The sequence below is a fragment of the Bidens hawaiensis genome, unplaced genomic scaffold (assembly GCF_021521415.1).
Source record: "Bidens hawaiensis isolate Kalapana, Puna unplaced genomic scaffold, B.hawaiensis_p1.1 tig00041119_1, whole genome shotgun sequence".
NCBI lineage: Eukaryota > Viridiplantae > Streptophyta > Magnoliopsida > Asterales > Asteraceae > Bidens > Bidens hawaiensis.
Genome location: NW_027505693.1, coordinates 96,116 through 111,976, shown reverse-complemented (window position 1 = coordinate 111,976; position 15,861 = coordinate 96,116). Strand labels below are relative to the sequence as shown.

Here is a 15,861-nt window from a genome sequence, read left to right as displayed (position 1 = left end):
AGTGAAGTGTGTCCAGTAAGTGTAGGAAGAGATCTTGTGCGTTAGATTGAATGATTTGATGATTAAGATTGAAAGTGTGTTTATTTGTGGGTGTGTTATATTTTTATAATTGTTTTATAACACTCTAAGGGCATAATCGTCTAATGTGTTATTTTATATATAAAAACTATTAATATGTAATTAATTATTATGATCTTTAGGATATATAAAATCTAAAATTCCAAAAATACATTTTTTTTCCAGAATCATTGTGTTATTTTATTCATATATTTCAAATATCAACATTTTGGTAGATTCGTTCATGATCGATCATTCAACTTCATTGTGTTGTAGTTCATGTGTTAGAGTTTCAATATATTTTGATAAACTAAAACACATTGCGTGTCTAAAACACAAATATGTTGCTATAACATATTTTTAACGAATTAAAACACGATAACATTATTGAATATACAATAAACGTTAACATTTTTAATGAATTAAAACTATACATTATATAATGAACAAAAACACTATATACAAACTATGAAGTAAAACAACACATAAAGAAAACAAACACATCAACAACAACCACCCAATCACTATGACTATGAACTAAAACACTACGAAGAAAACTTGCTTTGCTGATGAACTTAACACACTAGTGTCGTCCTTGGTTTTAACTTGTGAGATGCGCTCCGTTATGTTTGGCAAAAAAATTAATGTTCGATAAACATAAACAAAATAACATAATTTCCTTAGCGCGTTTCTTTTCTTCTTTGAAGATCATCATCGCCTTAATAAAGCAAAAAAAAAAAAGAAAAAACTCACTTTGAGTTAACAATAACCAACATATTAAAACAAAATTCAAAAGGTAACATACCAATTAAGCGTAACAGAAGCATTAAACCAAAAAGTAAAAAATAATCATTAGTTGTAATTCACTAAAACATCAAGTTACGTATTGTAATTTTGATTCGGCAAATTAAAATGTTTTGTTGCTGTGAACAGTATAATTCTAATTAATTGCCATCGGTTTTGAGAATAAAAAACACAATCGTATAGTGGCAATCATGCGTTGGGTTTGTGAATCCACACCTTTTTCTTTAGTTATTGCTTCAGCACCGTAATGTGGATTTCTTCTCATATTTGGAGATATTGAATGCCAAATGAATATGACGAGCACTATGCCGATTTAATCTTTGTTTCGTATGTAGATCTGGTTCGGTTTATGGAATGAGAGCTCACTGATTTCAAGCAAAAAGATAGGAGGCATTTAGGAATAATTACCAATTAATTACTAAAACTAAAGAAAAAGTATATGGACGATCATGCCCTTGTATGTTACACTCAATTCAAGGATCAAGATCATTTCCTACATTTCTCACAAAACATTCACTTTTTATTTTAACTTTCCTCATATAAGGAATTAATTATTTATATTTTATATGGGGTCTAAAGAAATTATCAAAAATATATTATTTTATAATTTTAGCGAATTATTAATTTAGCACCCTATTATTGAGTTTCTTAAATAATCGAGTATTAATTTGTCGAGATTCTACTGTATATGAATGGTTGTGACAAAATAAAACTAGCGTATGTATTCTAGAAAATCTGGAAAAACATCTGGAAAAAAGCGGGGAATACGGAAAAAAAATTATAAATGACAGAGACTTTTAGGGACACCGGGCATCGTCCCTAATACCCACCGGATTGTTGCAAGAGTTTAGCCGAAATCGTTTTACCGGCGACACTAATAGAGATGACATATGCTTTTAGGGACGACACCTTTTAGGGGAGACTATAGCACTATTAAGGACGACGGAAGGGTTATTAGTGACGGGGTACTAGGGTCGCTCCTAAAAGGGGTGACCCGTCGTCCCTAAAAGTATTAGAGTCGACATATTAGGGTTTTAGGAACGACGGGATCCTAAAATCGCATTTTCTTGTAGTCAAAGTTGTGATCCATTATATAGGACTTAAAAAAAATATAGTGATAATAATAAATAATGGTTTGATAGAGACATCAATGCGAGTAATCACCAATGTGGAAATGGGTTAGGTACGGTATAACCATCATACGTATATGGACACAAGTTTGCACGATAGGCATGTTAGCATAACTATCTTACTATCTTAGAATATTTCTGATCTGTTCGATCCGTTTCAAATTAAGTTAAATATTTTATTTTAAATTTACAATGTTCTTTTTATTACTAAAATAAAAGGATAACAAGCTTTCGTTTATATTATTATTGTCTCCCTAACATGTTTCACGCATACAACTAATTATGTATTTGAACGTGAAGGTTAGCTGGAGATTGGCCTAGTGGGTATAATGAAAACAATTGATAAGCTTTTAAAATTGGGGTAAACGTGTATCATGCTGAATTTAATATAAAAACAGCTATATATATATATATATATATTAACAGATATAATAATAGGGGTAGGTCTTACGTTTTTTATGCGAATAAATTTGCTATATAAGTATCATCCATCTACCTAGCCATTGTTAAGACAGAAAGAAACGATGATGAAATATGTTATTTTCTTTCTTACTATTCAATCCTGCATGATAATCAAATCATATTCTAAGTCGATTATCAGAACGCTTCCGGGATATTCCGAAGATCTTCCTTTCAAATTAGAAACCGGGTATGTATCATCTCTATGTCTTATTCATTCTAGCTTCTGATTTGTAGGAATTGTAGTCTAGTGTCTTTCAGTCATTGTATCTACACCTTTTAAGTGTAAGCTTGAAGAGTTCTATACACATTTAAGTGCATGGGCATGCATGTGTTAGTGAGACCTGATTATTATGTGATATATTTTGTAAAAAGATATTTAGCCTTCATTTAAGATGTTGTAATTATCTATCAAATTACTCTCTACAATACTCTAAAGTGATCGTTATAGTGATTTGTACACATGGATGCCCATGGGTACGTAGGATATGCATTTGCGACCTGTGTTATTTAATATGTATATAGTATATATGTATGGAACTTTGTAAGACATATATACTTTCAAGATATATAATTCTTTTTTAATTTTCTTTCTGGATATGGCAAAGATTAAAAACATATAAAAAAAGAAAAAATAGAATTAAAAAAATTATTGTTTTAAAATAAGTTTCACGAGTTTTCAAGTATCCTTAAGTAATTTTTTACTAAAACAATGTACGTTACTTACCTTCCAATAATAAAATGAGCTCTAAATGTTGATTATATTGTATTGATTATTGAAGTTATGTTGGAGTAGGGGAAAATGAAGACGTACAATTGTTTTATTATTTTGTTGAATCGACGAGTAACCCAAAAGAAGACCCCCTTATATTTCATATACCCGGAGGTCCGGGAGCTTCCGCTTTAGTTACCCTCTTGTATGAAATAGGTATGTTTTCTCTTTTTCAATTTTGTAGTATGGCCAAGTGCCCAAGTATGTAATATTTTTATGTTCACACTCCAGACTAAAATTATTTATGTAATTATTTGTGACGTAACTTTTTACTCGCTTACTTGTTAATTGGTCTATTGTAATTAGACATAAACTAATGGAAAAAATGATTTATATCTGTAAAATAAATTATAAGGTGCAAAAAATCCGCTTGCCATAACAATCAAAAATAATCGTGTAACAAGTAAAAACAAGAATTTCTAAGTATACCGTTTTAAATCATTATAGTAAAATTATATGTATCGCATTGAAGAATGTATCTGCTTTTTTACACCAAAGGGTAGTTGATCAGATAGTGTCTTGGTGTGTTAAAAGATGTCTATTTTTTTTAGCACGTCGAGTGTTTAAGTTTCCAATGGATATTGATGTAGTATTATTAGGAGTAGGTTAAACTGCCGTTAAAACACTGCTATTTAACATCAAATTTATTGTTTGTATAATCTTAATTTTTAAACTCTGGACCGTTTTTATCATTTACAACTTTTTGGCTTAGTATTTGACTTGACTTGGTATAAATATGAAAATTCACATGCCTCATGCATTTTTTTCATATATGTAGGTCCACTTAGCCTTAATTTGGATGATGGCATAGATAATCTCAAATTAACATTGAATCCAAACGCATGGACGCAGGTTCACAAAATAAATTTATTACATTATTATACGTGTAAATGTTTGATATATCTGTCACGGCGAACCAATTATATTTAAGTTTGGTTGGTTGTTATATTACAGATGGCTAATATTTTAGTTGTGGATATACCTGCTGGCACCGGTTTTTCCTATTCAGAAACCAAGGAAGGATGGATTAGCAGTGATAGTATTCTAACCACTCACGCTGTTGACTTTATCAAAAAGGTTGAAGTCAAATTTAGCGATTATACAACATTTCGCTTTGTGCTTTTCGTTACAGGGTTGTTTTAACTGTGTATGGGTTGGCGGGTCTAAGAGATATGTATATTAAAATTTGACATAAATTAAATAAGAATACAACACGAGCCTTCGGAAACATAAACCTAAATACAACAAGAGTTTTCTTTTGTTGAAACTATATATCACATCCGTTACATTTTTCTTTTTTGGAACTGTAAACTTTATTTACAAAAGAAATCACACATCAAAGATAAAAATCTAAAATGACACCACGTTGATATGTTTTTAAACCACCCACCAATAATGTTTTCAAACTTGATATCCTTGCACTTGTATATTTTGTTTTTTTTTTCAAATTCTTTAACAAGATATGATAAATTGATAACAATACCATGGAACACCTCCTTCTCAATACTTCCCCGGCCCACCTACTCGTGAATGTTCAACAGATCTCTCATTGAAAAGGCACGCATAAAAATTGTGATCCACAGGGTTGGGACCCGAATCATGACATATGTTGTATTTAGCCGGAACCAAATACCCCATTTCATGACATAGCACCAACATCACTGTTTGAAACCAAAATATCGTAACCGACCTCAAAGAGAACTTCCCCGAAGGGTCTCCCAAACCGGCCGAATTAATAGCTCTTAAACTACTTTCCATTCGATCATTTAGCTAACAAATTTACATGTTCAACTAGAAATTGGTTCGCCTTATTAAAACTAAAGTTAAACCCATGAAAAGAACTTTGTTGTAGATTAGTATCTTGTTTAAAGTTCAGACCCGTGTTTTGAGACATATATATAGATTTTGTTGTGACGTTCACATAATTATCTCACGTACAGTTTTTGAAGGACCATCCCAAGTTTTCAAGGAATCCACTATATATAGCAGGAATTTCTTACATTGGCATTATCGTTCCAAAAGTCACTTTAGAATTATATGAAGGTACGCAATTGATAATTTCCTTTTCTTTTCTTAGTTAATTTGATGGTGGATGAATTTGTGATACACGATCATTTTCACTTTAATCTATTATCTATATAGGTAATGAGCTTGAAGATGATCAAACGGTCAACATCCAGGTAAATCACTAAACCCTCTAATATATGCATAATATTTTCTCACTTAATTAGAGATAACCTTTGGATAATTTAACATGATGAAAACCCTTAAAACTTTTTTACAATGTAAACAACATTCGTATAATTTTTATTTTCATTGATGTGAATACATAATTATTATTTTAGATCTTAAACCTGAACAAGTATTTTTTACCTACGCATTGTGGCGGAGCACGTTAAATATATAAATGCTCAAAAGCTACCACACTTTTTGATGTGGATGTGGTGAGAACAAGGAAGGTATTGGTCTGATTCGTTACGGTAAAACTTATGTGACTTAAGTTAAAAGTCTAAAAGTTTTATTGTAAAAATGTAAACATTATGTGATTAAAGTTGTGAAGCTAAAAGTTTTGTTGTAAAAATTTGGTAGCCAAAGATAAGACTAAAAATATTGTGGCAAAAGCTGAAAAAATTAATTACCAAAGTTGAGAGAACAAAAGGTAAAAGATTTAAAACTTAGTTGGCCAATTTATAAAGAACTAAAGTTTCAAAGTTGAGATGTTAATAGATAAAGATCGAAAACTTAGGTGTTCAAACTATGAGGAACTAAAGTTTAAAAGATGAGTTTTAACATATCTATATTTGTTTGCTTTCTAATAAAAACTTACAATGCTTCTATCACCGGTCACTCTTTCTATAATCCTTACAATTTGAAGCCAACAAAATTAATTCATAAATAATTATTTACTAATTATTTATTAATTGATAACTAATAAATAAATTTTAAGAAAGAAAAAACTAAATACAAACTTAAATTATTTTGAAGACTATTGTAAAATGTTTGTCTCTTTTATAATAATTTTGTTACATTTTGTACTTCGTTAGTTATTAAGTATTCTTTTCTCAGGCTACTATAATTTAATATGTAGGGCTACATTCTTACTAGTCCTCTCACTGATAAGTTCATGGACTTTAATTCAAGATTTGAATATGCTCATCGTATGGCACTCATATCAGATGATATTTACCAGGTGATCTCATACTTTTATAATATAAAATTGTCTATATTTAGATTTTTGGTCAAGCCTTGTGTATAACAACTTAACTTGCAGTCGGCAATAGACAATTGTCATGGGAATTATGTAAACGCTAGTTTTCTCCAACAAAGCATGTTCAAATAGCCTTCAAGGTTATGAAAAGGTGAGTATTATATAGAAAATTGGTTTTTATTGCTCCCAACTATTTTATTTTTGCCAGCGCTGGTCCCAACTATCATTTTGGCTGGCAACGGTCCCAAGTTTCGCATACGTTGATTCCACCAGTCCGCGACTAACGGAACACTAACTCCGTAAGATAAAAGCTGATGTGTCGTCCTAGTTGTCATAATCAGATGACATGGGCATCCTACATGGACCGGCTGTGTATTATACATACTCTTCAAATCCCCAACGTTCGAATACATCAAAATCCCCAAATTACACTAAAGCCCTAATTGAATCAATTTCACTCTTAACATTCTCCAATTTGGTTTTCTGTTCAACAATCTGCTCAAACGCAAGCTTCTGCTACCGTAACTCGTTCATTGCATCCTGCAAATCCTTCGAAACCAAACTCTTCTCATTAACTAAACACTAAATCCTCCTCTCGGTTTCTTTCTTCTCTTCAACCAAATCATCAATTCTACTCTTCATCTCCGCTTCATTATCCAACCTTGCAGCATACTTCTTCTCCAAATCAGCAATCTTCTCACACAATACTCCGTCTTCGGTTCAATTAGGGCTTTATTGTAATTTGGGGATTTTGATGTATTCGAACGTTGGAGATTTTGGGAGTATGTATAATACACAGTCGGTCCACGTAGGATGCTCATGTCATCTGATTTTGACAACTAGGATGACACATCAGCTTTTACGTAACGGAGTTAGTGCTCCGTTAGTCGCGGACTGGTGGAATCAACGTATGCGAAAGTTGGGACCGTTGCCAGCCAAAATGATAGTTGGGGACCAGCGTCGCAAAAATAAAATAGTTGGGACCAATAAAAACCAATTTTCCTATTATATATATAGAAAATGGTTAAAATAAAAATACATAGTTTTGTAGGAAGAGTAAGAATAACACATAATTTAGAGTTAAGAAACTATGTAGCATAAATCCTTAATCTTAGGAAACTATTTGGTAGTTTAAAAACTATCAATCTCAACTATTAGATTATAAATCCAATGGCCTAGATTGATTCTTACTCTTCTTAGAAAACTATTTCTTTTTATTATAACCCACCCCTATATATATATATATATATATATATATATATATATATATATAGAATTGGGATTGTGAACTATTTTGAAATTGAAAATTTTTGAGAACTATTTTTTACCACAAAAAACATAAAAATAAAAAAATTCATAAAACAAAAGAAAAACTAAAAAATAAAACAAGTAAAAAAATCAAAATTCTTATTTATTATCCCGGTTTCATAAAAAAACATCTCGGCTTAGCTGAATTATACATATATGTATAATATGTACATATAAGTACATACATGTTTTTTTATTATACACATATGTACAATTTAAGGTAAATGATAATGTACATATGTGTACATTACGTAACTTGATATTAAATGAAATTATACACATGTGTATAATACGAAGTCAAATCAAACAATCAATTATCCCTATCCCTATCGTTCACATATCTTTTCTTTCTCATTAACATATATCATTTAATCATACACTCTACCTTTACTGATCTTGCTTGAGTGACACATGGCATTCTTGAACTGGCATCTTCTTTCTTTTCTTACTTAAATCCCATTCTCTGTTCGAGTCTAAGCATGTAGGATGCTTAAATCTCTCGAAATTCGCTCTGATACCAACTTGTAAGGCCCCGTTACCGGTAGCCCTACTTTCGTGTTGGATTTACTCATAAACGCAGCTCTAAATATCAGAGTTAATTAAAACATTCGCAGAATAATAAAACTTTAATAAAACATTTCATAGCAATCCAAAACTTGTCTTAAACAACCAACTTGTCTTTCAAAATAAACAAAACATCAACTTAAACGCCTTGAGTCTTCCGATGCCAGCCTCTTATTCAGTGCCACGTGTCCCCTCAAGCGAGCTGCCTCATCCTACTCACCTGCGTGCATACTAAAAGTCAGCTACGCTGAGTGAGTTCTAGTTAATCATACATTATACAATACACACAAACTTATACTCTTTCATTCATACTTTCATACTTTCATACTTTCGTTTGTACTAACTTGCTTTCATATCTTACGTTATGAAGAGCATTACGCCCTACATTCCTCGAGTATTATTAGGGCTCGGTACCCTGCTTCCTCGAGTATTATTAGGGCTCGGTACCCTCCTTCCTCGAGTATTATTAGGGCTCGGTACCCTCTTTCCTCGAGTATTATTAGGGCTCGGTACCCTCTTTCCTCGACTATTAGTAGGGTTCGGTTCCCTAGTTCTCGAATATTAGTAGGGTTCGATTCCCTCTTCGTTACCATACAACCATACATCATACCTCGAGTATTATTAGGTCTCGGTACCCTTTTCGTAACCATACAACCATACAACCATCCTTTCCTTCTTTTATTAACTTTATCACGTTCATACACATAAGCATACATATCATACTTACCTTATACATAGCGTTACAACCTGACAGTACGTGCAATATCCGAAGATCGTTCACGTACCATCAAGCAATCATTCATACATTTCACATTATCCACATAAGGCATACACTTATCTCTTAGGATAAGCGTATTAACAAACATATTGAGTATGCACACAGCCCCGAAAACATAACACATAAATGGGGCTAGAAACTCACATGAATCCTGTTACGCTCTCCGTTAATCGTTATTCCCTTCTTGAGCTGTGCACGGCTAACTGTAGAATATTTACATGTATCAATTAACTACTACTACTACTACTCATGTTGTATTTCTATCTTTATATAACCCACAACGAATGGGGGTCCGGGGGCAGCGCCCCTGGCAGCGGGGTCTAGGGGCGGCAGCCCCTAGCAGGGTCCAAGGGGCAGAGCCCCTGGCTGGGGTCGAGCTGCCAGGTCAGCTTGGAAAAATTTTATTTCCATTAACTGTCTTAACACATTTTTCATTAGGTTTTTAATTTATTTTCTAATTTGCTAACTCCAGCGAACTTATCATTAAGCGAACTTAACAATAAGCGAACTTACTGTAAGCGAACTTACTGTAAGAGAACTTAGTGTTAAGCGAACTTATCATTCAGCGAAGTTAAGCATTCAGCGAACTTAACTCAGGCGAAGTTAAGCTTGGCGAAGTTAAACATCAGCGAACTTGGGGTCCAGCGAAGTTAATTATAGGCGAACTTGTCAACAAGCGAAGTTGTCAGTTAGGCGAACTTGGCCTTAGGCGAAGTTACCAGTTAGGCGAACTTGCATGAAGGCGAAGTTATGGCTTGCAGGCGAAGTTGCCCAGCTGCCGTCTCTGTTCAATCTTAATCACCAAAATCACCCTTATTTCATCGAGAATTTCTTGGATATTACGTTAACTAACTCCGCGATCATTCCCATGGTCTAGTTCGGGTAAAACTTAGCCCGGAAAGACATAAAGTTTGGACATTTATGGTAAAAAACGTTCAATACTAATGTTAAGGGTTCATTAATTGAGCCGTTTCCATTTTCGGGTTCATTACACTCGTATTTATCATTAAGTTTACAACTTTATGTTTCGTTTATACCCGATCTACTCTCGTTCTAAGTTTCAAGACTAAACGTTTATAAAAACGAAATATTTAGGATCAAAACATACCTTTTATACGTTCGGTGTGGTCGCGGTTTGCTTGGTTATCTCGTCTATTGAAGATCTAATAATGGTCGGCTTGATTTTTGGACTCGAATCCGCTCTCTCTCTCTCGGCCGTATGAGGTGTAGTGTATGTGTATGTTTTTTGAGTGTGTAGAGATTTATGAAAGATGGAAATGATAGTTAGGGTTTTAGGATGGTTTAAGGGGATATTTATATCCCTTAAAGCCTATGGACCTAAGGCCCATTACCCTTAATCCATCTTAATTAATCTAAGTTCATGATCCGTTCTTTACTCGGTATTACTTACTTAATAACGCGAAATCACTAAACGTAAATTTCTTTATTTATCATTATAATATTCAGGATGTTACAATATATATATATATATATATGTGGTTAGAATAAAATAAAAACCCATTTAAGTGGTGAAAATTTTAGCAACTCATTCTCAATCACATGTTTTTAATTAAAGGTTGAAACTTTTGGTTCACAATTAAAGTTAATAAAAAAATGTAAAAATAAAGTTACGATTTCCTCTCCTGAAAAATATGTTTAAAAGTTAAAAAAATGTTAAAAAAATATGTAGCAAATTTTTTTCTTGATGTTTTGTATTCAAGGTAACAACATATATTACATATGTAAAAAAATTTAAAAAAACGATATTACATAGGGTTTTCTTAACTCAAAAAAGTTTCAAACTATACTTCTCATATATATAGATCTTGCTAGAAGTGATATTACAGCGAGAAGTGAAGTTGTAACTCCATTAATCCCTCATTTTTCACTCTCTTTCTTATGATGTTACCTACATGTATGTAGGTTGGTTGTATTTATGTCTTAATACACATTCAAACCTACCCACACACATACAAATGTACCGAGCTACATTGAAACCTACGTACATACACACGCACAAACATACACATATACAAACATATGTACCTACACACGTACATATGCACCTACACAACACACCTACACATAAGAAATTGAGTGAAATTAGGGATTAATGGAGCTATACCTTCACTTTTCGCTGTAAAAAAACTTTTGAAATGATTCAATACATATATATATATATATATATATATATATATATATATATATATATATATATATGAGAGATGTTTGATTAATGAGAGAACCACCAAGTTACGAGAAAAACAAGAAAACTACTTTCAATCAAACATTTATTATTTATTATTAATTCTTCTTGTTAATTATAATTGTCAAAAATATAAATTTGAAACACAAGAAGTTATATATATTTAACTTGTGAAGTTAGATTATGTTTATCATACAAGAAATATATAGATGTCACTTATGAGTTACATATATGTAACTCGCTGATTATATATCGTATTTATTTTTTTAAAAGATTAATAAAAGTGTTTTTTTTTTCAAAATTTTTCTACTCTTCATAAGTTTGGTCATTGTTATTCTCTCTCTATGCGTGTCTATATAGACACACACACATATATATATATATATATAATGAGTATTAAGGTATTAAGGTGTTATCAAGTGAAAACTCATATTAAGAATTATAATTAACTTTTTTTTAAAAAAAATATTTTATAAATTTTTTTTGTAATTATTTTTATATGTTGATATTGTTAAAAAAAACATAACCCTTGTTTTTAATTTCGTCAGTGTAGTGCATATGTGCAATAGTGTGTATTGTATATATGCAAGAGTGTTATATTGCATAGTATATAACACTATTGCACATATTTGATACACAATACTGTATATATGTAATATAAAAATAATGCATACATCGAATACACGTTAGTTTATATGTGCAATACAACACTAATGCACATATGCAATACATCGACTTTTATTTGTATTTTTATTTTTTTCATATAATAAAACATTACTGCACATATACAAATACACAAATATTGAATATATGCAATTAAACACAATTAAACACAATTAAACATAAAAGTATACACTGTTGTACATGTGTAATATAGCAGTATTGCATAATAATACATATGTGCATTATAGCTTTTTATTACTTTTTCTTTCTCCTGTTGATGAGCAATAAATTATATGAAGAATGGAAGAAACGAAAATTTGAAAATATTTTCTTATTTTTAATTAAAAATAATTCTTTAAGAATTTTTAAGTTTTCTTTCTACGAAAGAGTTTTCTCATACACACATACACAGTAGATGAGAATCATATAATGCTACGAATTCATTTGTAGTGCACAAGAGCTATTAATTTGGAAAACGTTTTGGAGCCATTTTGTGATGAGAATGATCCGACGCAAGATTGTGAGGTAATCTCTCTCTCTCTCTCTCTCTCTCTCTCTCTCTCTCTCTCTCTCTCTCTCTCTCTCTCTCTCTCTCTCTCTCTCTCTCTCTCTCTCTCTCTCTCTCTCTCTCTCTCTCTCAGAGCATTGACGCTTATTAAGAGGGGTGAAGTATAAACTCTTTTAAGGCATGCATATTATCAAGTACATAGTAAACTCTAGGATCCGGTGCCTAGATCATGGGTTCTGAGGGCACCACCCTCTTGGTCGGATTTGGGGCACCAACCAGGCGGGGTCCATGGGATGAGCAATCATTGCTCAGCAAAACTATGGGCATTAGTGGTCGTAACTTCTAATTAGGTGTCTATTGTGGTTTATCTTGATAACTGACAACTTTTTCACCACGTAAAAATGAAAAATTTGGTCTGTATAAACACACCAAGTTAGAACTTTGTCATCTAATTAAATAAATGAATTCGTGTGCTTTAAAAAAGCTTTTATGTTATCTGATTAAAGATTTCATTCACTCAAAATATATAATTTGATAGTGACACAATACATGGTTTATAAAGCTATCTATAAAAATACGAAATCCACATCTCCCTTTCTATTTGAAAATTAAAGAATCTAAACCGTTATTTTGCTTGATTTAGAGCGATTTAAACAAGGCCTTAAGCAAATGGGCGAACAACGAAGCAGTACAGCAAGCTCTCAACATTCGCCAAGTATGTAGCAATATTTTTGCAAATAATATAATCTGTATATCATTATATCTCATTCCGTAATTTATTTATTTATTAGGGAAAGGTTGGAAAATGGGAGGCGCTCAACAGTACCTTGCACTACAATCAAAGAAAAAATGACACATTTTGTTATTCCTATGATATTTTTAGTAGTTTTTTCCTATCATAAGAAACTTTTGAGTAAAAAATGCAGTGCTTTGATTGTAAGGTAATGTAATATTGCTTATGTTTCCCACACAAACTCTTTAACATAATTGAACGCATGCATATCATTTTTTTTATTGGTGGATATATTGTGGTGATCATGATTTTACATTTCCATATGTTGGTGTTGAGCAATGGATAACTTCTCTCTCTATCAAAGTTGATGTGCCATGGAAACCGTTCTACATTGATCGCCAAGTTGGAGGGTGAGATCACTATGCTTTATATACAGGGTTGTGTTCCTTTTAACAATTCAAAATAAAAATTAAGATCATAAAAAATTTTTAACAAGCAATTATTTTTAATTATTTATATATATATTATATATAAATATTATTTAAGTGTCATTTAATCATTTTTTATATATATAAATTTCTGATTACATATAAAAATCACAACTGTAATACTGTATACATGGATAAATAAACGAATTAGATATATATTATCTCCTTTTATATTTCAAAGAAACATATAAAATAATTTTATAATTGTAATAAAAAAATATAAATGTAATAAGTTATAAAACTACTTTCAAATAATATTAATATTAAAAGAATTATTAAGTGATTGGTTATTAAAAGTTCTTAAACTTATTAAATTATATTAAAAATTAATTAAATTATTAATTCTTAAATATAATTAGTGATAAAAATACACTCAAATAACGTTAATATATACATAACAATTTTGGTTTCCTTATGCAGATATGTAACAAGATATGCACAAAATGATTATTCATTGACATTTGCTACGGTTAAGGTTAGAATCACCGACCACTACATTTTCGCTATTGAATTCGCCTATTGTGTCATATTTTGAAATGATAATATAATAATTTAAACAACTGATGTGTGAGACTGACATCGTAATATCTTGCAATACTTAAGAAATTATTCTTGTGTGATGAAATTATAATAAATATAAAGCATGTTTCATGTACTTGGTGGTGTGCAGGGCGCAGGACATTTAGTTCCACTTGACAAGCCTAAACAAGCCATGGTATTAACTCAAGTGTGGTTTTCCTCACAAACTTATTCAAGTGATTATTTGAGAAAATAAGATGGGGCAACTAGTCATACATTACTCGAGTGGCCGATGTTTTAAAAAATCTGTGGACATTCGTCTACATGAGTTGATCCTTTGTGTCCTTAGTATACCATTTATGTAATATCCTACTTCTATTAAAATAATAATGAAAGGAAATTTATTTATAATCGTGTGTTATTATTTAATTAAGCCAAATAATAATAAGTAGGGTGATAGACTTGAACATAAAACATGAACTTAAGTGTGATAATAGGCCTAAAGTCCATAGGCGTAGACTATGAAAGCTCCTTAAATCTCCCTAAAACACTAGATCTCATAATACACATTTTCCATCTTTAGCCCACACACACACATAGAGGTGGTCAAAAAAACCGGTCCGGGAACCGGTTTGGCGGTTTAAACCGGAAACCGGTTTTTAAGAAAACCGGTTTTTTAAAAACCGGTTTGACCGGTTTACAAACCGCCGGTTTGTATATCGGTTACACGTTTTAGAGCCAAAACCGGTTAACGAACCGGTTATAAAAAAAACCGGTTTTTTTTAATAACCGGTTTTAAAAAAACCGGTTAACCGGTTTTTTTATAAACCGGTTTCTGACCGTTATAAAAAAAAACCGGTTAACCGGTTTTTTATAACCGGTTAACCGGTTAAAAACCGGTTTTTTTTCCGTTGTATAACGGCTATATAGCCGTTTTTTTTTTTTTTTTTTACCATTTTACCCCCACAAACATCTATATATAGTTTAGGTTGGGTATTGGTTAGATCACACTCGATTATACAACTCCAAACGCTCTAAACGTTTATTTCATACGCGATTATTTTGTTATCTCACGCTCAATTATACCACATTACCACTGCATACGTTCTTATTTCGTAGTCGATTATCATGGCCTCCCAAAGTGCTGCTTCATCCGTCAACGTGGGTGCCTCGAACACGGGAGAAACGGTCGTTCGGGTCATCCCCACGAAACGAAACCAAGATGTTTGGCAACATTTCGACCTATGCGAAATGTCTAACGGTAGCCAAAAAGCTCGATGCAAGCATTGTTTGAAGTTTTATGGCAAAGATGCAAACTCCACTTTAAAAGCGCATGTACAAAGGCCCTTTTGCAAGGCCTTGAAGGACGAATCGGGAAGTAGTTCGCAGCCGGAGATGACGAATCAAGGAACGGTGTTTACGTACGACCTTGAAGCGGTACGTCAACAGTTTTCAAACTTTGTGATTCAACAAACACTTCCTTTCAACCACTTCGACAACCCTCAATTCACGGAGATGATGCAAAAGTATGTTCAACCACGCTACCAACACGTAAGTCGTTCGACCCTTAGAAGAGATTGTCTTAAAGCATGGAAAAACGCTAAATCCGAACTAATTTCATACTTTTCAAACTTACAAACTGGTGTAAACTTAACAACGGATGT

At 32.0% G+C, this 15,861-nt stretch overlaps 1 protein-coding gene and 2 long non-coding RNA genes across 3 annotated transcripts; all 3 read left to right on the top strand.

The window, feature by feature from the left end:
* The first annotated feature begins 2,484 nt into the window (after positions 1-2,484).
* On the top strand, positions 2,485-6,486 carry LOC143614800 (serine carboxypeptidase-like 2). Its single transcript, XM_077088127.1, has 8 exons — positions 2,485-2,640; positions 3,233-3,378; positions 4,001-4,074; positions 4,177-4,299; positions 5,163-5,265; positions 5,365-5,402; positions 6,311-6,412; positions 6,454-6,486. The coding sequence occupies exons 1-8, from the start codon at positions 2,516-2,518 to the stop codon at positions 6,484-6,486; spliced, it is 744 nt and encodes a 247-aa protein (XP_076944242.1). The 5' UTR covers positions 2,485-2,515.
* Positions 6,487-6,539: 53 nt separating this feature from the next.
* LOC143614799 (uncharacterized) lies at positions 6,540-13,348 on the top strand. The gene is made up of 3 exons (XR_013150354.1): positions 6,540-6,581; positions 12,400-12,474; positions 13,249-13,348. It is a non-coding gene; the product is annotated as an uncharacterized LOC143614799 (long non-coding RNA).
* A 137-nt stretch (positions 13,349-13,485) lies between these two features.
* Positions 13,486-14,475, top strand: LOC143614798 (uncharacterized). Its single transcript, XR_013150353.1, has 3 exons — positions 13,486-13,600; positions 14,099-14,153; positions 14,349-14,475. It is a non-coding gene; the product is annotated as an uncharacterized LOC143614798 (long non-coding RNA).
* The last annotated feature ends 1,386 nt before the right edge of the window (positions 14,476-15,861 follow it).

Coding starts and splice junctions, on each gene's coding strand:
- LOC143614800 (XM_077088127.1), top strand. CDS start 2,516: ATGATGAAATATGTTATTTTCTTTCTTACTATTCAATCCTGCATGATA. Junction 3,379..4,000: donor TACCCTCTTGTATGAAATAG/GTATGTTTTCTC, acceptor TCATATATGTAG/GTCCACTTAGCCTTAATTTG. Junction 5,266..5,364: donor CACTTTAGAATTATATGAAG/GTACGCAATTGA, acceptor TTATCTATATAG/GTAATGAGCTTGAAGATGAT.